General features: G+C 41.6%; 1 protein-coding gene across 10 annotated transcripts in view; it reads left to right on the forward strand.

Moving 5' to 3' along the window:
- slmapa (sarcolemma associated protein a) overlaps positions 1-26,477 on the forward strand; it is a 43,379-nt gene that overhangs the window by 4,868 nt on the left and 12,034 nt on the right. For 2 of the 10 annotated variants that reach the window (XM_062408999.1, XM_062408991.1), the window contains exons 2-13: positions 8,396-8,543; positions 9,556-9,628; positions 17,717-17,753; positions 19,218-19,280; positions 19,737-19,832; positions 20,244-20,315; positions 20,412-20,552; positions 20,658-20,795; positions 21,029-21,197; positions 21,411-21,461; positions 22,653-22,799; positions 24,344-24,409. In XM_062408999.1, coding sequence (XP_062264983.1) covers positions 8,396-8,543; positions 9,556-9,628; positions 17,717-17,753; positions 19,218-19,280; positions 19,737-19,832; positions 20,244-20,315; positions 20,412-20,552; positions 20,658-20,795; positions 21,029-21,197; positions 21,411-21,461; positions 22,653-22,799; positions 24,344-24,409 — 1,201 coding nt within the window. Of the gene's footprint in view, positions 1-8,395; positions 8,544-9,555; positions 9,629-13,142; positions 13,388-17,716; positions 17,754-19,217; positions 19,281-19,736; positions 19,833-20,243; positions 20,316-20,411; positions 20,553-20,657; positions 20,796-21,028; positions 21,198-21,410; positions 21,462-22,652; positions 22,800-24,343; positions 24,410-26,477 lie in introns of those variants that run through there. The other 8 variants (XM_062409023.1, XM_062409061.1, XM_062409031.1 and 5 more) reach the window with 6 other exon arrangements.

A 26,477-nucleotide genomic window follows, 5' to 3' on the forward strand; every position in this document is an offset into this window, starting at 1 on the left:
TGTGAGACTGTGAGAGAATTCAGAGACTCCTCACTATTTCGTTCAGAGCGACCGACCGCACAATCAGGTTCTGCACTGTAGCCTTCTGATGTCATGACCTCCTGCTGGGACCTCTGCGTTGAGACTGAATCCTCTGAACGAAGGATGAGCTAATTGACATGAGCCCAGCTGGCGGGATGGATATCTGAAGGGCTCTGTTCCTATTTAAGCGGCAGCCATCTTCACAGGATGATCAGATCAGATCAGATCAGATCAGACAACTAGTTTCTCTGACAGTCAAATGAGAAGTCAGTGCTGTGTCATCTACGGTTGTGTACTCCTTCCTTCCTCTGTAACTTTGTAAAGATGGAAATACGATTAGTGATACATGGTCTTTAGAATGGGTTTAAGTAGAGGAGACGTCATCACTGGATTGTTTCCATTTATAGTTCTTTGTGTTTATCATCACTGCTACAGCAGCAGTATGTCAAGCGCAGCTAAAGTTTGTTTACATTCCTTGATAACAAGACAAAACTACAGTTCTTTTATGGTATGGACCACAGCCTGTATATAAAGACAGTGAAACCAAAGCAGCCTCCATGTCATTAACCCGCCTCCTCCATGTAGGTGGATGGGACAAGGAAGTTCTTATCATACTGATGTATGTTCAAGATTGGTTTTAATAAGTTTTTTGATATTATGAAAATGGTGTGAAACTGTCTGATTGGTCAAGTGTGCGTATCGGTGGGACCTCAGGTTTGCAGCTCCTGTCCTGGATCTGAACAGCACAGTCTCTGAATTGAAATTAGTAAAATGGCAGCGTTTTTATCGAGGATACTTTGGCTTTATTTCTGGATCATGGGAGGAAGTGGAGATGCGTCAACATTTCTACACAGTCACTGGCACAGACCATCTGTAACCCTGACAAAGTTATAAACTTGTTACAACTTTTGGAGTGAAAAATTCTCCCTGTACATTTAAAATGCTATCTAAGAATCGTCCTTGGACTCGAGACAGGGCAGTTATGTGACTAAACCAAGCAGCCTGTCAGTACGCCACTCAGAAACCTCTTAACGGCCTGTCAGTCACTTGGTCATGTGCTCAGGCAGATACGCAGCAGATTAGAGCAGATTTAGGTCTCGGTAATACAGCTGTATCACTTGGATTTATCCAGTCATTCATTCATCCCCTGAGTGTTTACACAGTTGACGGATCAGACCAGGTTTATCCTTCCAGCATACATAGTTGTAACATGTGAGAACTATGTGACTCCAAACACGCAGCTCTGACACTGAACATGAAGAAGTCAGAAGAATTATTCAAATTTTGCTGATTTAATTTAAATTGCTAGTTGAAGGGTGAAATGTCCTACTTGTTATTTTGGTACCGCGTTAGCTAGTGTACATACTGCTGCATCAGTGCTGCTGTGTTACAATGTAGGAGCTAAATTTGTCTCCCTCTCTTTTCACTGCTGGCGACCATGCACTCTGCTGTATACCTCCATGCAATGCAGTACTTCACATCACATTTGCAGCATCATGTTTGGTTTGCGCTCTGTGCAGGAATTAGAATTGAGAAGTGAAAAGAATGCCGGGGAAACCCAGAGTGTAATCGTAGTTTGAAAGAATGTTTTACACGCTTTATCAATTTGAAACCTCGTGGCTGAAACGGGCATAAATACCAGTCTGCAAGTAGAAGCCTGTACTGGGCTTCACTAAGGGATTATCCCTCTTTCCAGATAAGTTAAAATTTGGGAAAATTATAATTTTTTCACGACATACTTTTTATGTTTCCACAATTATTCTTATACTTTGTTTATCTCTGACTGTTGTGGATTTCAAACTTGTATAAATCTGAAAAAAACGACTTGACAATAAAGCTGCTGCTCGCCCATTCTGAACTTTTCTAGATAATCTAACCATCGCAGAAGAAGTTTTTTCTTACTGTGTTGAGTTTGTACGTTCTCACCGTGTCTTTGTGGGTTTTCTCAGGGTTCTTCTGCTTCCTCCTCAGTATAGATAATGGATGGATGGACGGTCATTTCATACTCAGTGAGCCAGGTTGGATGAGACAGTACACAGGCCTCTGTCTGGCTCATCCCAAATGTCACTTCCTAAACAGTGCATAGTAGATGACGTCCAATTGTTTGATGGTTTAAATGCAAACCTCCCATGTTCTCCTGCATACATGTTCAGGGCATGCTTCCGTCTAAGCATCCTCTCCAACGTATGCAGCAGGTCCTTGAATCATGAAGTTTTCTTGAATGTCCTTCAGATGCAGTTTTGCAGACTAGTCTTCAACTTACTGATGATGACCCCAGAATACTAATGTCCTCGTTTATCATAAGCTGCAGTGTTAGCAGGTGCATGACAACTTCAGGCTCAAAACATTGAACTTACAGCTTCTCTGCGGCATCCACACAAGAGAGAAGCTACATTCAGGGAGCCAGTGAGTTAGTCACTTAGCCCGGGCTCTGTTTTAATACAGCATCATTCATCAGCCTTTAGTTGGTTTGTGTTTAGGACGAACAGAGAGCTACTCAGTCAGTCAGTCATCCAGACAGCCGGGGGGGGGGAGGGAGCAGAGCTGACAGCAGAGCAGAGCTTCTGTCTTGTATCACTATTCCATGGCATCGTTACACAGGCCAACAAAGCCCAGGAACGCTGGTCCACAGACAGTCCACAGCTCTTCTTTATGTCTGTGTGTGAAGGATAAGACACTGTTGGTAAATCGCCGCAATCTAAGTAGTTGATAGGAAACACTGGTGATGGTAATACTGCAGGAAGACATCAGCATGGAGTGGTGCAGGTGAACGAGCAGAATAACCTGAAGTTGAAGCACCAGTAGGTTCTGGTGAAACAAGTCATCCTCAACCCTTCTTTAAACAGGAGTGCTGCTGCCTTTTGTCTGTTGTTGACCTGCCTGCTTGTCCACATTCTGTCCGTCCTCTCACTGCGCATGACCAGAGTCTTCAGCCGGAGAGTCGTACGCCGCTGAACCGGTGACGATGGAGAGGAGTTAGCAAGGGAAGCACAGAAAAGTCGTCTTCCAGCAGTTGTGGAAGACTAAATTTGTTTTTGGGGTCGTAGCTTCGAGGAGAGGGCCAATCGGAGGGGGTGGGGTGTATTAGTTGAATCTTTTCAAGACTGCTCTTGCTGGCTATTCTAGGATTACCAACCATAGCTTTAATGAGATGCCTTTATTGAGAATGGGGGGGAATTGATTAGCTGTTTTCATGACTGCTTTTTAAATAATGTAAATTTATAATGTCAGAACATTTTCCAAAATGTCCAGCAGTTTGAAAAGATTGTCTGAATGGCTATAGATGTCTTGTTTGTCCGTCCAGTAATCCAAAACCGAAAGATTACAAAGCTGGCAATCAAAATCCTCACATTAGAGAAGTAGTTTTCATTTTTTGCTTTATTTGTTCCCTAAATGATTGGTAAATTATTATATAGGCCACTAAAAATAGCCTGCGAAAATCTGTATCCGAAATGCGCATTCACCAGCACACAACCTTTCAAGGAAACACACACACACACTGTGCCGCAGCAATATTCTCACATGCAGACTCATAAAACCCTCTGTCTGTTTGCCAGTGGTAGCAAACCGCCTGTTTTGGAACCGGTGGCAGGAGTCCAGCCCTCAGTCAGCTGGCTCTCTGCTCCGACACACTCCAGGATCAACAATCTGCGCTGTGCTCTCTCCATCTACAGCCTCTTTCAGACTCGCATCACAACCTGTACGTTCGCTGCCAGGTTTTCGTTTCCCCTGTTAGAAAGCACTGCGAGGTATCACTGAGTAAAAGAATTGCACGGAGCAGGAGAGAGCGAGACGGTTTAATGGAAACCAACGGTGAACAAATTCTGTCACTGGCGTGTTGCACTACGCCGTATTTCAACACGTACATTAGACATAACTTCATGCTCGGGCTGGTGGTGTGTGGAAGTTGCAAAATGTCATGTGAGCACTGCAGCACCGTCCAAAATGGTTCCACTACGTTTGAGCTAAACATGCTGTCCTTTCTTTACTCCAGAGTTTTCTCCACCGCTCTTCTACAGCTGCTGGGCCCTCAAGCATTTTGCTGCAAATGCGAGTTCGATTTGTGGATCTGAAAAATTGCTCGGGTGGATTTGTTAAGCGCCAACGCTAAATATCATCAGTGAAAAGCAGTATACACAAAATGTTCTGGCCTAAAATAAGCTCATCTGTTGTCTGGCCTGTGTGTTGTCTGCAAGCTGGTGTCGGTTGGGCCAAAAATTCTGTGTGAGGCAGAAGCTCCACTCTGTCATCACTGTGCACTCGGGACGGGCTGAGTTTCCTCCTCCTCTTCACACAGATCAGCTCTGACTGAGTTTGATCCTATTCCTGTCTGAGTCTTTCCCCTGAATTTCCGCTTTCCCACAGTTAATCTCATTCATGTCATACCACTAATTATGCAGTTGATAGTTTTGAACCTTCAGTACTTGTATGAACTAGCTCATGAAAAACAAGCTGTTATTTCAATACCAATACAAAGTGATTAAATACAACGATATTCTCCTCAGAAGCCCCACAGTTGCCATTCAGCGGTACGCACATTTAATGTCCACCAAATGAATGCCTGTCATAAAATCTTATGGGCTGCTCCATCCTGATTCTCTACCACGAGCTAAAAGCTAAACAAGCTGTGGGTTGTGTATATACCACACAACTCCCCTTAATGGTACTGGTGTAGTGACAGATCAGCAATGGTCAGAGAGGCGGGGCTTCACCCACAGAGGAAGGTTTACTACTTTTCTGGTGGTAAAACAGTGATAGTTAAAGGAAGCTTGTTAGAGACAGTCAATGGAACAGTGTGTGTTTGAACACATTATATTATTTCAACAGTGGAGTCGGATCGAAAGCTGTTATTAATTCATGGTCCTTGTTAATGAAACACATTTATCATACCAGTCATGACCATGGCCAATTCATACATTAACAGAGTACCGTGAAAGTCTCCCGCCTCGCTCCAGTCCTGTGGTGTGACCAGTTCTCTGACATCCAGCTCCACAAAGGAGCCTTTCATATTTGTGCAGCCGTTAATTATTAATACAAATTTCATGGCTGCTTCTTTGTTTATCCTTTAACTTTCCGCTTTATCTCCGGGGCTAAGACTTCATATTGACACTTTCCCAACAGTTTCTTGTTTCTAATGCACCCCACACAATATAAAGTAGAACCTAAAACCTGATCTCCTGTCGTTGCTTCCATTTTGCTGCTGTGCTTTTTTCATTTCCTGCTATTTGTGATATTTACGAATCATCATAAAAATAAGCTTTTCACCAGCTTCAAACTTAACAAAATGTCTATTAAACTAAATTTAGTTGGTGTCTATAACCTTGTCACTTATGTTTGTAATTTATTCATCATTATGAGGTTTTTTTAGACAGATTATGCAAAAATAATTTCATCTAATTTTACCCTAATCCAGTAGTCCTCTTTTCCTATTTAAATGTTTCATGTGCAGGTGGAAGCCCAGAGGCCCTGAGTTTATCGGTCAGCTGACGACTGCTGTGTTTTTTAACACATCTGCGTGCGTGCGTGTGCGTGTGTGTTGTCCAACAAAACTGGTGTCATGTGTTGACCTGCTGACTGGTTAAGTGGTTGTCGTGCCTGTTGCCTGCCCACTGATGGTTTGCACTGCTTTTGCAGGAAAATGGCAAATTAAAATCCAAACACAATTACACGGCATTCATTTTAGATACTAATGAGGGAGAGAGACAGAGGGTGGAGGGATAAAGGGAAGCAGTGTTTCCCTGAGAAATGTGCAGTTCGTGGGTGAAAGCGGAGCTGGAATGCTGGTGGTGCTGAATGTCAGTCGAGTTGTAGACTGGTTTGAAATGTGGTGCGTTTGCGTGATATTATTTGCACCGGAAAAACCACGACGAGTGGAAGTCCAGATCCAGATGTGTCGCAGGAAACAGGCACGTCATGGATTTGAAATGAGTCGGGCAAAACTCTCTGTCAGACTGGTTCATGTCACAGAGGACGCTGTAACACTGGTGAGTCCTCGGCTGAGGCTGAGCACTTCAGCCTCTCAAGTGATCAAACATGACAAAGTTAAGAACATGTTGGGACTTGTGAGTGTAACATTTGACAAGTTCACTTGAAAAGATACTATTTGAAGTTGATTGTGAAATTATTTAAATTGGTTTCAAAATGATAACGTCAGTTGACATTCTGACTTGAGGTGGCGTCCATGTGGATTCTCCTTGCCAGGAACAAATTCTTTCAGTATTCCAACACCATGTGAAAGCAGAAAGAGACCAAATATATAAAAAACATGAATTAAACAATTAATAACTGAGTCTGGGTATTTTAGTAACTTTTAACTGGTCCAACATTGAACCAATTATAAGAATCTACCCCTTGTGGTGATGTTGATAATAATTCAGCTGATTTTTCTTGTTGTTGCTATCAGCCGATTGGAGCCTTTCACAGACATATATTTGTTTGCTGATATGAAAACTTCATTTCCCAGAATTAAAACGCAAATAAGAGCATTTATGTCTATTTTTTTATGTCAAGTTCTATTTATTTGGTAATATCTGTTTAATATTTATTTAGTTTCATATAATAAGGTTTAAACTGTAAAATAACAACCCTCAATTACATTTATTTGTCACAAAGGGTTGATAACGAAATCTTAGGAATCCTTACCATTTAAAAAGATACTTTTTGTCTTATATGTTTGTGACTGAATTCATTTTACACCGAGAGCATCGACATCAGGGGCAAATCGTTATCGGTCAACACGTCAAATGAGACTCACGACTTCTGCTGGACTGAACCGGCAGTTAGCAGCTGATGATGTCACGTTGTGTGTGTGTTTGAGAGAGACACACACTGGGTATATAACTCTGCGAGAGCCATATGTGAGGTGTGTGACGCAGAATGCCTGTATGCATGCATGTGTGTGTTGTTGCTGGGTGAAAAGCTCTATAGTTAGGTCCCTCCCCCCCGTCACCAGGTTACCATGGGGACAGGAGGTAAATGTGTGCGTCTGTGTGCGTCTGTGTGTGAGGGTGTAGACATCATGAGCTGTGAACTGGTAGCTTCTTGTAGCACGCTGCAGTCGGGTCCACAGCGAAGTCGGTCTGGGCATCTCTCTCTAGCTCGCCCTCTCTCTACCTCTCAGGTCTCAGTCTCTCTCTCTCTGGTAGGTCGACTGAGGCGTTTAGTCCTGGCGGATAGAAAAGAGCTGGTGAATGAAACGACAGGCCGCAGGCTAACGCTAACTGTGTGTGTTTGTGTGCACTCTTGTACCTCACTGTCTGTGTGTGTTTTTGTTGTTGTTGGTGTTTCATCCTGTGTTTTGTCTGTACACACCCGCATTCTTTTTGTTGTTTTACGTGCATGTTTGTTTCTCTGTCTGTTTGATGCTGCTGTCAGGTGTTAAGTCGATCTACGTGTGTGTGTGTGTGTGTGTTTATACATTTAATTTCCCTCTTTCTGTGAGTTTAAAATTCCAGCTTTTATGTGTGTTTTCATTCAGGATGATTCGTGAATGAAACAGAGTTGAGGTGATTCCTTTGGGATTTCTGCACGTCAAAGTGTTTTCATTGATTCATGCAGTGTGAATTTTAAAGTGCATTTTTTAAAATGACATTGAAACGTTGCTTTAATCTCTCTGTGTTTCTCCTGGCTGTGGATCTATCCTTTGACATCAGAATTAGATTATTTACAAGAAATCATGCAGCCCTTGGTATCGATGGCAGGAGAGAAGTGATGAATTCATTGTGAATTAAGAATACTCCTACATTGAAAAATTCTAAATTTCAGCAAATACTAATACCAGCTTTGTTTAGTGTGTATCCCTGCATGTGTGTATTGAGCTGGTCTACCCATTTAGTGTAGAGTCAAACAGCTGAGCAGCTACTAGATGGTTTGTCATCAGGTTTTGTTTGATGTGATGGTCCTTGACTTGGATTCAGTGTACACGATGATCACCTGACTTTTCATTGAGGCATTATCGAGACAAACATTTGATTTGTTCAAAACTTTGATTAATAACCTAGCTGCCCTTTGTCTTAAATTTCTAAATGTTAGCACACTATCATAATAAACTAAGATGGGCAACACAAGAAACATTCAGCTTTACTGGCAGTTCTAACGACTGCATCACATCTGTTGTGATTAATAATAATATATAATGAAACTGCACCATTGAGTGGATGATGGTGACATTTTGCAAAAAGCAGCTCTCGGATGCTGTCAAGTGGTATAAACACTACACTGTTATAATTTACATTGACAGTTGTGAAATTCCATCATGAGATGCAGTTGATTTGGAGATGTCCTTATCATATTTGTTCCTCTGCTAATGATCTGAACCTGTTGTGACGTGATTTTCCTTCCATGGTTTTCACCCAGCTGTTTTTCTGTGTGTCAGTTCTACCTGCAGGACACGAAAAGCAGCAACGGGACATTCATCAACAGCCAGAGGTTGAGTCGTGGCTCAGAGGAGAGTCCAGCCTGCGAGGTCCTCTCTGGAGACATCATTCAGTTTGGTGTCGACGTCACTGAGAACACGCGCAAAGGTACGTGCACACATGAAATATGTTCATACACAAGTTAAAAGACTCAAACGTGCTTTATACTACATGCAGAATTGAAAAGAAAAAAAAAGGCTACAGGGATGTGGAACCTCTTCCTCTACCGGCCTTGTAGAGACATACATCCCTGGAATAATTACAAACCCCCTTGAGTTCTGCAGGGCTCATTCTGCTTAGGTCATAGACGACATAAGGTGCATGTGCACACAGCAGATATTGAGGTCAGATTTTCAGCTCCACTTATATTGCTTTCATACCAGACACCCAGGGGGCTTCAAACCGCATTGGACCTTCTTTATTATGACACTGCTGTTAGAGGTTCATCTGTGAACATCGCTGTTTCCAGATGACTTGATTCTACACCCAAAACACGTCACCGCTAAACTACAGCAGTGAAACCTTCATCACTCCCACAGAACCTTGTACAACAACCCAGCAATAAATCCGACTTATCAGGACTGTGCCTGAAAGGTGTTGCAACATCAAAGTAAGCTAAGTAGAGATCTGGCCCAGATAAAGACTGTAAATAAAGATGGACGACTTGTCCACTTCCAACCATTGAAATATCCAGTGTAATGTTGCCACCATCTTGTCCTACAGTAACCTCATTTGGAACATGGTATGGAGGTACGAAGGAGGCGGGGTTTAGGACCCATCTACTACCAGCCACTAGTTGGCGATCAAGATGATTTTACTTCACTTTTGGAGGCGTGTCATGTCGTTACTCTATAGTCCCAGACAGCTCGTTTTAGTTCACCTACAAACATTAAGTGCTTGTCCTTGTTGCACCTGGTAGATTAGTCTGAGATGGAAGATGATTGGAGGTCAGGTGTTAACGCAGCGCTAACCAGCATCACTGTGTCAGGTGTATGATGTATGAGGTCGGCTGCATCCACGAACTGGTGGGTGATGGTGTTGTTCGCTGATGATGAAGGACCATTTCAGAGCTCCAGTGTCTCGTGACATTAACAGACTGGTTGTTTGTCTGTGTTTCCAGTCACCCATGGCTGCATCGTGTCAACAATCAAGCTCTTCTTACCCGACGGGATGGAGGCACGCCGCCGAAGCGAGTAAGCATTCTCATCATTTAATGTTGATCCATGAAAACTGCTTAGTATCCAGTGACAAATGATATGATTACTGCAAACTGTGTTTAAAAAATTCCTCTGTGGTTAAGTGGCAGGAGTGTCTGCTTTTACACACACACACACACACACACACACACACACACACACACACACACACACACACACACACACACACACACACACACTTTTCTGCTTGCACAGTGATGAGATTATTGTCAGTCTAGTTGTTATGAGGATGACCAGTGGCTGCGAGGGTATTTGTGTGTGTCTGTGTACGTTTGTGTGTGTGTGTGTGTGGGTCTTTCTTTAAATCTTTGTGATAACCATTTGAAAGCTATTCTAGATGTTGGTCGAGTGGTTATTTGATGTTTACGTTGATGACAGTTGGAGAATGAAGGATCCCTCTTCACAAACGATAGGACTGTGTGTTTACAGTTAACTGGTCCATAGTAAACCAACAGTGGTCACAGCGTGGAGCTTCTTACTGCACTGGTTGTGTGTGTAATTGGCTATTGTAGAAACCATGTGTAATCTGTATGTGTGAGTGTGTGATGCCGTGCCATGGTGGGCACTGCCATCTGCTGCTCTGCTGTTCAGTGTTCAGTCCAGAAAAATGCAAACAAGCATCCTGACGTGTTGAATACCGGCTGGACGTCTGCTCTGCTCAGGTTGTCTGTGTGTTGGCAGATGTCGTTTCTCTCAGGGAAGATCCACCTTAATTTAATCACACTGTAAATCGGTGTGTAATTAAGTGAAGCAACAAGCCTAAATTAAGAAGTGGTAGTTCAGAGACAAGCTTGTCAGCAGGTCTGTTGTTTAAATCTAAGCGGTGGTTTAAATCTAAATTATGTGAATTTCTGTATTAAAAAAAACAGCAATTTTGTAACTAACTAGAAATGTAAATCTACTGAAATTTGCATTCATGCTGCGGTGACAGCACATGCAGGGGTTGTACCAAGCACATGGACCCAGTGACCACAGGCAGAGTGTGCGTAGCCTGGCCACAACACCACCAAGACCTGGGCCAAACACACAGGGAGCCAAGCACCGATTAATTAAATCCGCTTACAGTGATCATTTTGTGTCTTTCATTCATGTCTGGACTGTAAAACAGTAATTTTTACAATAATCAGCTCTGTCAGCAATTTACTGCTCCTCTCTGTGTCTCTATTAATTGCACTGTTCGACTGAATCAAGCCAAACCTTGTGCACCCCACCATTATCTCCGTCTCTTTGACCATCATACAGAAGCTACACAATTCATTTATAGTAATCAACCACTCGTAGTGATGAATTCTGCCTGGGACAAACGTGATCACAGGTTTCCTCTGTACTAGTATTTTGTCGGGTGGCTGAGGTGGAACGGAATTTGACAGAAGCAGTCTCCTCGCAATTCCCTTTGCAGGAGAAACCCTGTGGACGTTCCCATTAATCAAAGAGAGCTTGATAATCAAGGAGTGTGCAGCTCTGTGTCTAATAAAGTGGAGTTGGAGAGAGGGATGTGAAGCTAAGGAAGACAGTTTTATTAATAGCTGAAGAATGTTTCGGCTCCCTGGTGATAGCATTAGCCCTCTGGAAGTCTGCCAAACACAGCTTTGTTCAGTCGCCCTGTGTCTGAGTAGAACACCTGTATTTAGACAGTGGGAGAAATCTGTCCTGTTGAAAGCTTGATTCAGTCCCTTGCTTTGCTTACCACCTGAAAAACAACTAAACGACTTTAAGGTCCTGGTCAGATCTGGCTTTAACGTCGTCCATCTTGGGTGATCCGATCACAGCTGTCAGTGCAGGTGTGAAAGCCACCCGGGCAAATGGGTCCTGGGCTGCAGCTCAGTGAACCGGTGCCTCTGGCCCTTCTCTGGTCCACTATAGTTTAATAATGAACAACAATATATATATTCATACAGAGCAGGGCGGAGGAAACGTTTTAACGGGTTAGGATTAGGGACCCCCCCCCCCCCCCCCCCCCCCCGGTGCTGCCGATGGTCAGTGTGACTGATGAAAATGTCAAAGTGCGTCGCACACAGCTCAACAATAAAGCAACAGAGCAAAAACTAGCTGACGATCTTTTGTGTTGTGTAAACTATCTCTGGTCGGACAAATTAATGGTATATATTTTATATAAATATATATAATACATCCAACATGTGCACAGATTATGCATTGTCCCTCTCTTTCTCTTCTATTTACAATGAGTAAAATCTCATTTAATGATTGTCTTTCATTGATTATCCCATCTCACTCACTCACTCACTCACTCACTCACTCACTCACTCACTCACTTACACACACACACAGAGACAACAGAAAAGCAAAGGGTGATTCAGTAATTTACTTACAGCTGTAGGTGTGAACCTGTAAACTCATGGGAATGGTGTTATCAATGTACCTTTGACCTCTTCTGTAAAACTTAAGTTTAAAACTTTTAAAACTTTGTTGTACAGTTTCTCATACAAAGCAGCAATCTGGGCTGCCTGTGGTTTCTTCCATTAGATTTGATGTAAAACAGTCGGTGACTAAAAAACAAAAAACTGAGAAAACACCCACACAAGTTTGTTTTTTTCTCTAATGCAGAACACCTGCAGTGACATCACTGTGCGGCTAGAAAACGTGCAGCAGCTTCCCGCCTGTGAATCAGAGTGGAATCTTTATTTCTTTTATCAAACACGTGGTGTCGCTCGGAGAGAACAGCACACGAGGATCCTTTTATATTAACACCGATCAGTCACATCACCAGAACAGTGACTGTCTTTTAATCTCTAAATCTGCTGTTTGGATACATCTCAGGGTTAAGGTTGTTGTACAGGGAATTTAAGGCTTCTTTTATTTGATGAAAAAATAATTCCACCCCTTAAAACTGTGACTAATACTGAAGTCACACCTTCAAGGTGTTTCAGGTTTAACCAGCATTGTTTACCGTCTGCCATATTTCCTTAAACACACACTAACTCACACACACACACACAGAGGACTAGAGACTAGTATACTCTCCCACTTGAGTGTCAGCTTGTTGATTAAATTTCTGAAATTTATATTGACAGACATTCTCATGTGGAAAATATTTTAAACTTTGACACACTTTTCCATTATGGTACAAACTGTTGTTTTGTTGATGTGTTCAGTTACATGTGGCATCTATTACACTTATATTCGTCCTGGGAGAGAATCTCTCACATGTGACTCTTGAGGTTTCTACATTTCTGTTTATAGTTTTTTTTTGATGGTTCAGAACAGAGGATGTCGCACCTTGTTAAAACCCTATGAGACAAATTGGGATTTGTGAATATGGGCTATACAAATCTATAATTTGATTGGTTGAATATTTAGAAACGAATGACTCCCAGCAGGTTAGTTATCGATCATACCTTTAGCCTCCATGACAATGTAGAAACATCGCTGTAGCAGAGAGGAGAGTTCGTCCACCTCACATGTGCCAGGTGGGCGGAGCTACAGAGGCTTGCACAAGTCAAAGGAAGAAAATCAGCTGTTATTGCTCAAAGCAGGGGAGGAGCGACGAGGAGAAAGAAAATACAGTTTGTGTGATGGGATGACTTCACTCGCGTGTGGAAAAGCTCTGTGGGATCAGCTGCTCGGCTAGAAACTAGTTGAGAAAATGAAGTGAAACAAGCGAAGGGTTGATTTACTCACAGGACTAGGAGCTGATTCCGACTGAGATGGAGGTCGAACCCTGAACTTTGTCCCGTGACACACAACCAGGCGAGGCACCGGAAGAGGAGCTGACAGGTAACGTCTCTGCTGTCAAGATTCTGAACCAGGACTCGGATGCTCCTGATCATTCTGGGACATGCAGCTGAGTCTTGACACAGCCTTAAAGCTAAATACTAATATGTCTTTAAATCTTTGTCGCATCACTGTGAAGCGTCAACTGTTCCCAGTATCTGTTCAAGGAACACGTTGGATTTATGTCCTGTCGTAAAATGAAGATGAAAGTCTAAAGTGTACGGTCCAGCAGGGTTTTCAGTTGGGTGTGTCATTCATGTTGTATGCAGGTGAAAACAAGTGAGGCAGCAGTTGACTTGTGAATTAACTACTCTTTTAAAAGAATAGTCTTTGTGTTCACTTCTGTGGTGGTTAGTGCTCCTCCGGGAGAAGTCTGTTCATGCATCAGTCCAGTTATCCTGAAGTACTAAGGCCTGTCCAATGAAATTTCACACAAACTAACCTGCAACTATTTGTTTTTTAATTATATTAAATAGTAGTTATTTATTTCCCACAATTCAGCATTTTGAGTCCAAACAGTCTTTACCAATATAACATTGAAATAATGGAGAAGAAGCAGATAATGTCCAGAATTAATTATCTAAACTTTTAATGTAGTATTGACTAGCCAGTTAAACCACAAATAGTTAGAGCACTGGTTTCGGTAAATGGTAAATTATACTTTTTGCGATATCTTACTTTAAAAATAAAAATGGTTTTCTGCAAGTTAATTTGATGTTAAATGTTTTAAAAGCACAGGCAGATGACCGGTTTGGTGCTGTGCTTGGCAGGTTTTTGACAGTGTTAAAGTAATATTTCGATCAGGGCTGAATAAATATTGAGGTTTGAGAATGAGCCGCGTGCAGGGCAGTAAGAATTGACCTCCACGTTTTCTCCAGAACTGGTCCGAGTTGTGGTTTAGTGTGTAAAACCTATTCAGTGGTAAAAATGTGTGAGCAGGCAGCAAATGGAAACAACTGCCAGTGTTTTCCATAATCAGTGTCTGCTGGACTGCATGCAAAACACACTTGGCTGGATCTGATGTGGATGACTGATTCCTGTGGAGCAGCAGCACTGCAGCTTTATGTTCTTAATGGACGACGCTGCAGAGCTGAGGATTCAGGTTGTGTTGCGCTGCGGATTTGTCTGCACGTTTTAACAAGTTGTTATTCTGGTGCAGCACTGCAATGAATTTTGATGCTTGATTTAAACAGAAAATCCTTTACACATCAGATGTAAAGGAAAGACATATTATGCTTATTATTTGGTTAATATGTAAAAAGCTTGTGTTCAGAAAGCATCACTTTCCTCAGACTGTCCATTGCTGCAGCTCCTCTTTTCAGCCTCTGTCTGAAACACGTGGTTTCGGCTCCCCCGAAGTGAGACGGACCGCTGTGACCGAATGATTGTAGCTGGAACATTGTTATAACTACATAGTAAGATGGTGTCATTATGGACAAGGGAGTCCTCTTCCAATGGATCCAAAGGAAAGAAGTCAAAGCAAAACAAGCGCTCAAAGTTTTGGACGGTTGCTTTAATAAATAGCTGAAGTTGTTTATGAATTGCTCTCAACGAGGCTGCAAGCTTTGCCACTATGACAAATATAAAAAATAAGGGCTTCGTTACTGGTATCCAGTGACTCTGAGAGACTGGAAAGTTAAAAGATCTAAGGCCAGTGAAGTTGCTTTATTCAATAAGAAGATTACAGCGTTTCCTGAAGGACACCGTCTTCTCTTCCTGGGTGTCAAGTGGCCGCAAGACAGCAGAGCTCGATGCAATGCAGCTCTGATATGAAAACACTTCCCTCAGTGCAAGGAGATCGGGATAAAGCGTAAAGTCTCACAACGCTGCAGGGTGATGGATGCTGCTGCTCTGTGGTTGTTAGTCACAGTGACGGAGAGCAGCCTCAGCAGAAACCTGCTCTACGAGTGCTAAATGTACAGAAGTCCCTTTTTAAATGATTGTCTTATCCTCAAGTGTTTTATCCAATTCACTTAACTACGTCTGGGCCTTAATTAGAAAACAGAAATCATTAATTAAAGTACTGCTCCCACCCCACATATTAGTTCTGTCTGCATTCCTGCCTTTTCAGATGAATAACTAACGTTGCTTTGTACCTGATGTCTCTCTGTTGTATTTCTATCAGACTGCAGGTATAGAAATATAAAGCAAAAATGATCATCAACATAATCACATTCATTTAGCAATATTCCATACGTACAGAAGATGCTCAACAAAGACACTTAGCAATAGATATTTGTCCTGTTTCTTTTAAAACAAGGTATTTTGCTGGATCATTCACTTCAGGTCTCTGCCATTTATGATATTTGTGTAAGATGACAGAAGAGTTGTGTTTTACTTAATCTTTTGTGTTATAAAATAGGGTGTGTCGCTTGGTTGTCGCTTTGGTGAAGTGAAGACGCCTGACGAACCTTTATCTCACTTGTGTTTACAAGCAATAGATGGAGCTTTCCCTGATTTCTTTAACCCCTTTGTGTGGAAATTCTGAGATGAGATTTGACACAACATTTTAGGCAAATTGTGATATAAGTCTGGACCTAAATTTGTGGCCATTATCCACGGTTTTGCCTTTTCGTGTATGGAGAGCGCAGCAGGAGTTTGTCCAGGTCAGACAAGTTCACAACAACAGGAGAACATATCCTGAACACTCGGATGAGGGGTAGAACTCGATGTTTACATGTTGCTGCAGAAAGCAGTGTTTTTGTTTACAGCACGTCAACAGCGTCTCCTAAGTGTCTGGCAGCTCTTTTTCATCCAGAGATATTTGGATTCTTCAAGCTTTTTTACATCGGTTGAATTTTTCGAAACATTTTCAGCTCAGTCCTCACATGGAGCCACTCAAACATCAGCAACATTTCAGTCTTAAGTGTGTGATTGAAAAGCAGTGTGTGTTTTTAGGGTTTTAATAACTTCACAGTATTAATATTGCTTAAAGATTTTTGTAATAAAAATACCTAAATATCACTTAACAATATGAGACATTCATTATTGCCATGAATAATTAATCTCTGCCGACCTGCTGCAGTTCACAGGACTGTCCTGACTGAGGAAGCTTCTCTGGCTCAGCTTGCATCTTAGTGAATCTCTGGATCATATTAACTGAAATGAGACTGAATGGATCTGAGCTCTGTTTGTGTATGTTGATGAGACAATCGCTGGCTTCGAGACATATAAAGCTGCTGCATTGGATCAGTTTTGTTATTGCTCAACTGTTCTACACATGAAGCCTAAAAACATAGCTGTATCATGTTTGTTTTAGGTCTTGTTTTCATTTTGTGTTTGTCGAAGGAAATATGTTGCCCTTGCACAATTCATACTAAAGGAAACGACAAACGATGACATTTCAATAAATATAAACTAGATTACCATGATAACTACTGAGAAGCAGTTCATGTAATATTAGTTTTCATCAGATGTTACAGAATCATCGTTTCCTCATAGTTGCTTTCAGAGCTGCTGTAGTTTCCACCTCCTCCTCCCGCTGGTTAGTAGTTATACATTAACACAGTCAGGTTACACTTTGCCCTGAGTGGAGTTTACCTTCATTCCTGAACCCTGGATTATCTCTCTCCCCCCCCTCACTAAAGCAAACCTGTTTGACCTTGTGGTGCTATGAGATACAGTACTTTGGATAAATACCTCAAACAGTAGACCTCATTTTACTGCTAACCATCCATGAAACTACTGCCACAGGCTACATGAATATGGTGTTTTTCGTTTTAAAACATCACCGTCCACACAAATTATCATGAAAAAGTAACTATTTACATTGTGTACACTGTGCATGCTGGTGTAAACAGGAAGCAGGTTGTCTACTCTGCAGTTGGTCGCTTAGTTAGAGAAAATACTATGAACAAGAAACAACAATGGTGAAACTCAAGAGCAGGGATTCTCTTAGACCGACGTCAAGGTGGAACTTGTTTGTGTTCACCACTGCTAGTCGAGATGTGGCCGATAAAGAAGTGAATTCCATTGTCTGCATCCCTCTCTGCTTTAACTCATTCATTCTACAACACAGCCCTGTAGTTGTGTGGTAAGCTCACCTCCATGTGCACAGTGAGGCTGTGGATCTTTGTGTTATGACGCTGTGACGGAGTGGAGTTCCTCTCAGAGCTGTGGAAGCTAGTTTTATTATCCCATGTTGTGAAGATGCCTGATTCGCTTAAATGAGTTCTTCAATGCAGAAGTGAAAAGTCACAATTCTCAGAGAACCATGTTTTTTTTTTTTCTATTAATTTTTTTTACCTCTTCTGTAACCCTGGATACTGGAAGTGTCTCCCTCCCTGGTGTTTCCATGGTGACAAACTGTTTTCTCCTCTCTCTCTCTTCCAGTGTCATCCAGGCTCCGCTACCACTTCCTGTAGACCAGGTAAGAACACAAACCTGTGTGTTGTCTTTGGTGTCCTGTCCCAGTCCGTGTCAGATTCCCATGTAAGCCCAGTGATGGAGATATGTGTGAGAGTGTATGTCTGTGTGTTGGTTGTCACACACATAAATAGCCCTTGTGCGCACACACACTCACACACACACAAACACACAGTGGAGTAGTCAGCTGATAGAGGAATGCAGGGATTTCTGCCAGTTTGTGCTGCTGCACCACAGAAGTCTTTCATGTGGATCAGGGGCAAAGTTCTTTTCTCACTGTTCTTTAGATGTCTTCAAAACTATTGAGACCTTTATCAGTATATTGAATCAAATCAGTCTGAACTATACTGTATTATACTTTAGCATGTTAGCTTCCTCTGCTGCCTGCCCTGCCCTGTGTCTCCCTCAAACAGTGAGAACAACAGAGGCTCAGTGGAACCTGTCTGAGGAATGTAGGCAGGAGCTAACTGTCTTTGTGTGTGTGTGTGTGTCTGTGTGTGCGATGAGTGGCCGGGAGGAGCTGTGACTAGATTTGAACCACTTCTCCAACATAATAAATTACCCTAAAGCAGGATCCTTGCACCTCCCAGATCTTGAAAGACATTGAGTCACATGGTCAGAGACACACCCACTCAGGCTGTCGCACTGATTTAAGGTGGAAATGTACTGGATTCACAGGCAGAATGTGATGTGTGGGTTTAACTCGACTACAAAACTGAAGCCACAGCTTCAGTTTTGGTTTCACCACAGTTTGCTCAAGATCAGTGAGTAAAATACTGAAAATGATCAATGAAACATCTTCTTCCACCAACATCAGGCTCTTCTGTAGTCTGCAGCTGAGGGAGTCAACATTTTGTTGTTTAGAGCGAAATCAAATCTCCGTTAAGAAGTCACCAGGAGTCAGGAGGTCGATAGCATAGCTGAGCATGAAGACGGGAAGCTAGGTCGAACGGCTTGAGTCCGAAGTTCAGAAACACACAAACAAACAACGCACAAGCTAACTTCTCCTTTTGTTTGATGTTAACACAAAGAGTAATGTAGAGAATGGATTTTTCAGTTAATAACTGATAATCTGCCAACTATTCCCTCTAATAACTGGTTTGTCTTCTGGTTTCTAAAAGAGGAAATCGCCATCCTAGAACATAAGGTGATATTTTATATTCAAGTCCTGCACCAGGTCAGGTTACCCCCCCGAAATGGTTAGAAAATATTATTTGAATTCACAGGCTATGAAAAGCACATCTGAACTCTCTTATCGACTTTCTTAAACACTTACGGTATCATTTTTAAATGAATGTGTGTATTTTTTCTTTTTGTGTGTTATGCAGTCCGTGATGTGTAAACTGTGTTTTCACACATCATCTGTGGATATGGATGTATGTTGTCATTGTGTATTTGTGTATCCATGTGTCAGTCTGAATGAACTCGAGACAACTGTCAATTTGATTCCATGCTGTGTGTTTTCTAGATTGCAGCCAACACTCCCAGTATGTATTCTCAGGAACTGTTCCAGCTCTCCCAGTATCTGCAGGTAACACACTCACACCTACTGGCCATCCATTGTAACTACACTGAAAATAGAACAGCACTTAATCTGAGCAGGACAGGTTGGAAAGTTGGTTTATCATCAGGCTTCAGAAATGAAAACGACTCAGCTAATTCTGAATACAATTATTATAGCAAAACAAATATTAACAAGTGTGAACTCCTGACAAGAGTGCTGCACCGTGTCCCTCTGACACCTTTTTAATTAGAACAGATTTGTTTGAGCACAAATTTCCAGATCTCTCCTCGCTATAAATGAATCTGTTGCTTTTCTTCCTTGTGATTTATTTTGATTGTTTGTTCATTTGATTCATTGATCACCCACCTGTCTCTCTCTGTCTCTCTCTGTCTCTCTCTGTCTCTCTCTGTCTCTCTCTGTCTCTCTCTGTCTCTCTCTGTCTCTCTCTGTCTCTCTCTGTCTCTCTCTGTCTCTCTCTGCCAGGAGGCCTTACACAGAGAGCAGATGTTGGAGCAGAAGCTCGCCACTTTGCAGCGTCTGCTCTCCTCAACTCAGGAGGCCTCAGAGAGCAGCTGGCAGGTAGGAGACGCCTCAATCACACCTGAGCTCAGCGCTGTAATACGAGGTGGTGCTCCACTCTTAGTCACTTTATCCTCTGATCCATTAATCTGCACATGTCCATGTTGATGTTTTCCTTTTTAAAAGAGGCTCAAACGCTTTGCATCAAACAGTGATGATGCAAATTCTTGCTCTCTGAATACTTGTCTTTCTACTTTAGTTACACATGATGTATCTGAAGATAAGTCTTACATGATAATGCATATCACACAATTGCCTGTATGAAAAATACTCTAAAGTACATTACAGTGGTTTGTACAACTTTTTGTTTTGATGATACTAAGCAAACAGATTTACCCTCTGTCAGCCAGCTTCTATCTTCAGTAGGTTTGACAAGTGTACTATAATAAAGTGAGTGTTTGTCTCCACCAGGCACTGATTGATGAGGACCGTCTGCTCTCCAGACTGGAAGTGATGGGCAGTCAGCTACAGGCTTACTCTAAGGTAATGCTCACACACATGCAGCTCTGACAGAATACATCATGATTTGAAATGACAGACCCTTGTGCTGTAACAATATGAAATCCTCTGCTTGCACAGTCCCAGACGGAGGAAGGAATCCGGAAGGAGCTCTTGGCTCTTCAGGAGGACAAACACAACTACGAGACGACAGCGAAGGAGTCTCTGAGGAGAGTCCTGCAGGAGAAGATCGAGGTTGTCAGGAAGCTGTCAGAGGTTGAGGTAGGTGATATGAATACATGCTTAACACATCCCCAGACAGTCTTTTCTGACAATTCTGAGGCATATCTCTAAAAGTACGAGATTTTGTGTCTGTCTGTCCTGCAGCGTTCACTCAGTAACACGGAGGATGAGTGCACCCACCTGAAGGAAATGTCTGAGAGGAGCCAGGAGGAGCTGAGGGAGCTCGCTAACAAGTACAACGCCGCCGTCAATGAGATGAAAGAGCTCACAGACAAAATCAAGGTAGGTTCAGAGTCTCAACCCCCACAAAGGAAATTATTTAGATTAGATCAGATTTAAATGACTTTACATTGCAAACAGACACATAGCAAAAAAGATAACATATAACAAAACATCAATTGAACATTACTATGTAAAACGGTCCTGGTGCCTTACATCAGATTTCTGCTGTGACGACTCTCTCCTACGCTGTCTTGCTATTATCTTTTTCATCCACTCCCTCCATCCTCCTCCAGGCGGCTGAGGGACGGCAGGAGGAGCTGACCCAGCGGGGGGCCACGGAGAAGAGGGAGTTGGAACTGCGGATTGAGGAGATGGAGGAGAAGGAGCAGGTTCTCCAGGCTCGCATCGAGGCTCTGCAGGCCGATAACGACTTCAGCAATGAGAGGCTCGCTGCTCTGCAGGGTACACACACGCACACACACGCACACACAGTCACACTTAGTTTTGTTCCTAACTTTTAACAAGCTAACATAACTGCACCCTGTAAGCCAATCATCTTAACTCTGTGGTCAACACAACCAATGGCTGGGTTAGAACTCATCTCTGACCAATCAGGAGGCTCTGCTGGGACCTCATGTCAACGCTTCTCTCTGCTGTTGTTGTTGTTGTTTACAGTGCGGTTAGAACAGCTACAAGAGAAAAGCATAAAAGAGAACAACAGCCTGGGTGAGTCCTCACGTCTCTGGTCTGCTCCGGGACACTCGTCCTCTCCTTGCTCTTTGTGTCTCTGTGGCCGCTAACGTCACATTCACGCCCTGCACTAATGATGCATGACAACTTCCTGCATGATGTCCACAAAACTTTGTGTTGCTCGCTGCTCTCTCTTATCATCCGTCTCTTTGTCTGTCTCAGTGGAGGTCCGGCTCTTCTTCTGTTTGGCGCTTGTTCATGGCAGCTTTATTGTCTCGGTCTCTGGGTGTTTGATGTAGCTTCAGGTGCAGTGAAGATAGTTTACTGATCCAGAAGATAAATCAGTAGCTACTGATAATTCACACGTTAGGAAAGAATAAACAGCTTCACTTAAGAAATTATTTTACATTTTATTCTAATGCATCCAACAAAGTGGTACGATAAAATACAAATTTAGTAGGTAACAGGAAAATGAAAGTAAAATAGGAAGAGAAAATGCCGGAGCAGTGGATGATATATTTAAACATATTGTGCAGAAAGGTCTTGTTCCTTTTGTGTAACCACAGACAGGTTTCGTGTTCAGGGACATTTACACACCTGGCTCAATCAGACATGTATTAAAAGGACTGGACTCCCCGTTACAAGGTGGAATTCAATTCAGAGAAATGTGTCCACTGTACAATTTAGACGTTTTTCAGGTTTGCACATTGTAGTCCATAAAGATTAAAATCCGATAAAAGCTAAAAATATTGTAGTTGTTGATATTTTTTTTACACATTGAAATTGCTCCAAATAATTATTCATAGATAATTTTAAACTGATTGTGGAATCGTATATCTGAACCAAAGTGTCCTTTGTTGAGACGGTAGCTTGTAAGCACTAGGTGTCTGGTTCAGAGACGGGTTGTGAGACGGGGACATGGTGGATCACTGTCAGGCCTGGACACGGCTTGGTGGATTCTCGGGGGGGTTTCTGTGGTTGCCAAACTGTCCACTGCTTGGTTTTTCTTTGTCTGGGGAGAAAGAGCTTCTGGTCACTGATTGACTTCTGGTGATGGACTGATGACACTGAACATAAATCCTGGGGGGTGACTGTCTCACTGTGCACTTTGTCACAGTAGCCACTTTGTGAAGGAACCATCATGTGGACTCCCACTCTGTTCTGAACATGTGTCTGGCTCGTGAAGTTTCGACAAACTCGTATAAATGTGATCTGGTCACATGACAGATGTGGACATTGACTCCATTGGACCCGTAGAGGAGCCTGTGGAGGACAAACAGAGCCAGGAGACACCTGAGAGCCACGAGGAAGACGAGGATGAGGACGATACAGACACTGATGATGGTGCTGTCGGTGAAGATGAAGATATTGATGGTAGTTAGTTTGAATATTATAATAATCATCAACAAATGGATTTTTATGAAGCATGTTGTTCTATAACGGTGCGGCATATAGTGCGTTATAGATTAAAAGAAAACAGTCCTATATATCATAATATTTATAACAGTATAAATAATGAACTCAAAACATTCAAGATTCAAAATTTTAATTAAAAAATAACAAGCTTTAAAACAAGATTTTCTTAAAGACAGAAAATTTACTTTAACAATTAGTCGATTTCAGGATGTTCACCTAACTTGAGCTTTACTTCACTGAAAAGTTGTTGATATTTTTCTAGTTAAGTTTATGAGAAACTTTCAATCCAGAAAAATTTAAATTTTCGTTTTTTAGCTGGAATATTATATTATTTAGTTGTTGCCGTGTGCATTAGGCTGCAAGTATTGAATGACAGTCCTGGATCCTGCTTTAGAAATAATATACAAAGTCATTTGAAAAGTTTCTTTTAACTGAAATGAAAAAATGTTGTGCCACCCATTAGAAGGGATTTTACTCCAGATGTTTTTAGTTTTTTTTGGTGTGATGGGTCTGTAGGTTTTATAGTTTATTCGTTGGGATGATCTGAAAAATCCTTCATGTCAGGTGAGAACTAAGTTTGTTGGAGTCCAGTTCTAGTTTATTATCAGATGTCTTGTGTGGAACAGATTTCTAGAGTTTCCACCATTTTTAGTCTGAAGGGCCGAAACTCTAAAAACGATGAGAAGGTCATGACGCTGCCGTGTGATTCAGTTTGAACTGTTTCCATCAACATTCTGTCGATAACCTGAAGAGATTTGAATTCCTGCCTCAGCTGTCTGTCTGCTGCCCACGTCCTGTCTGCTGTTACAGCGCTGTGGTATCTGTGATATCTTTTTTTTTTTTTTTTAATGCCTTCCATGTTTGGCTTCGACTTCTACCCTGTCTGCTTATTCGAACATTTGTGTTTATGTAGTTTCAGTCTCTTCAACTGGACAGTTCTGTTATGCTCTCTCTCTCTGTCCTGTCTCTGTTGTCCTCACTGTCTACGTTTCGGCTCTTTCTCGATCTCGTCCTCTCTAGTACTGAGTTGGGTATTTAGAACAGATTTAGATTTTAACCACATACAAACAAAGTGCTGATTTAAAAGAACAAATTTGGTTTTGGATTCAGCTTATCAAATCCAGAGTAAGAAGAATAAATACAAAGGAATAAGGTGAGTTTGTGACAAGTGAAATAAATCAACCCAATAATCTCATGTGGAAAACAAGTTAATCTGACATGATCCTAGTTTGATCCTAGTCATTCTTATCGTATGACACGAAACAAACATCGATTAGACCAATACAAAGTGAGCATTGAACATTAGTATAATTAATTGTAATTTATTATTATTCCAAAGAGCTCACAAAGCTCCGATCTGCTGTAGATAACTGCTGCGTTAGCCTCAGTGAAGATTCCGTCCGATCTGGTGTTCATGAGCAGGATCAATCAAATCTGAGGTAAATACCCAACTCCACCCTGATAGACGTGGTAGTAACGTCAGTTCTCTGTGTTTCTATCAGACAACTGTCACGTTAACAACAGCGGAGGAGACTCGACTAGAATCCAACAGTTGATTGAGTGTCCGCGTGAGTACAAGTATCCATCCCTGCTGAACCAGGCTACATACAGACACACACATGGTCTACATTCATTTTTTTTTTTTTTTTTTTACTTACTATGACTTCAGCAATCCACGGGAAAGAGTCCAAATGATGAAAAAGATATTCTGATAATGAGGAATCAGGAAATCCAACTGTTTGTCTTCTCTCAGAATGCTGTACCACTGTCTAATGACTTTGACTGATAATAACCTTATGTTATTTAACCATATCATATTTTATTCTTTATTCATTCATCACATTGCATCTGTGTTTAGCCAAACTTACAGCATTGATCTAATGATGAATTGGTTGTCGGCCATTCCACCACATATCTCTTACCCGTCTCTTACCCGTCTCTTATGAAGCAGCCTATTGGTTAAAGAACATTGATGAATCAGAGCTCACCTGGTTGAGCGGGCTGCAGGTTCGGCTTTGACTAGTTTGATGTTTGCTTCACCGATCTCTGCCCCTTTCATATTTAAGTTTGCTCTATCAATACCGGCTAAACAAATATCCATTAATATTATATCATTATTATAAATATTTACTTATGGGAAAACTGATATAACAATCTGATCGGATAATGAGCCTCATGATGGCCGGTCAAGTAGCTATAAACATTTTTCACTGTGATCCCTCCGTGTTGACATTATGAACTAATTTCTTATCAGGTGAAAATACATATTTTAACTGGGCTGATGTAGGGCTGAGAAATAACTGATGTCTTTGATTACACCTCCAACAGTTTGCATTTGAAAGACTAACTAGGTAATTGTTGAAAAGATAAAACTGAGGCAAACTAATGTGTTTTTAATGTGTGCGTGAATTAAGCCTTTAAACAAACAGACCTGACGTTGTGGAATGTGAACAGCAAGTACGTCCAGGTCAGATTTATCCCCCCCCCCGGAGTATGTTTGTGTCTCATTGGCTAAACTTTCCAGCAATGTTTTCATTTGTGTTCAGTCGATTATACAAACATTTGGTGGATTTGTTCAGAGGAAGAACTCGTTAACCTTTGGCGCGGTTTCGGCATCATGTGTGGAGTTATCATATCTATGAACATGCTGGATGGCCTGGATGTTTCTCAATAATTGAACTGTATGTGCAATATGGTGGTAAAGTGCATTTCTAGTTTTTAGTGTGTGGCTTGTACCTCTGGTTCTCAGCTTTTTGAAAATCACCCTGTTTTCTTCTTCTGTAGCAAATCTTCACATCTTGTTTTTCTCTGCTTGCTGATCTCGTAGCGTTAAACTGGGTTAGTTCACTAACCTTGTTTCTCTCTTCCTATTCTTCCGTTGTCATCTTTCCTTCATCAGCTTCTTTAACAAATACTTTTAACTCAAATCACATTTTCATACCAGAAGCAGTTCAAGTATCTCATCCCTCTACTGCCCACATTTCTGACGCCAACCAATTATCAACTGTTAGTGCACCTTCTTCCTCTTTGTTGGCTGAGGTGACATTTTCCCATCAGCTGAAGCCTTGTGGTTAAATTACGCTACTGGCAAACAGATCTGTGAATATTTGTCAAATAATTGACGAGTTGGAAAGTGTATCAGACATTTATTTGATATTTATCGTCACAGTTATTTAGATGTTTTATAGAGTAAATGAGCAATCGAGTAATTAAACTGCAGTTTACAGTAATAATGATAACTGGCAGTTGTCCTCGTGGCTATTTGCTGCAGTCGATGTCGCTTATGTCCGTGTAACTACCTTTAATGGTTTGGATTTGAAATATTTAGTTTGAGACCTGATTTTGGTGTTGTGACTGAGAGCAGATTGACTGAGGGTGTAAACAGTGAAGATTATGTTGAAATCTTGTTTTTAGTTTCTAGAGGAAACGTCCCTTATGTTTAGAAAGTACATAGAAGAGTCATAATGAGTTAAAGCGTGTGGATGTCATAGTTTATTGTAGATGATATTTAGGCATCTGATTTAACATGGCTTTATTTTGTTACAGTAATTTCAAATGGTCAAAATTTCTATTATTATTGATTATCACAGACATTAATTGAACAGAAGTGTTCAAAATCGTTAACATATTAAAAAT

The sequence above is a fragment of the Platichthys flesus genome, chromosome 2, assembly GCF_949316205.1.
Source record: "Platichthys flesus chromosome 2, fPlaFle2.1, whole genome shotgun sequence".
NCBI classification, from domain to species: Eukaryota; Metazoa; Chordata; class Actinopteri; order Pleuronectiformes; family Pleuronectidae; genus Platichthys; species Platichthys flesus.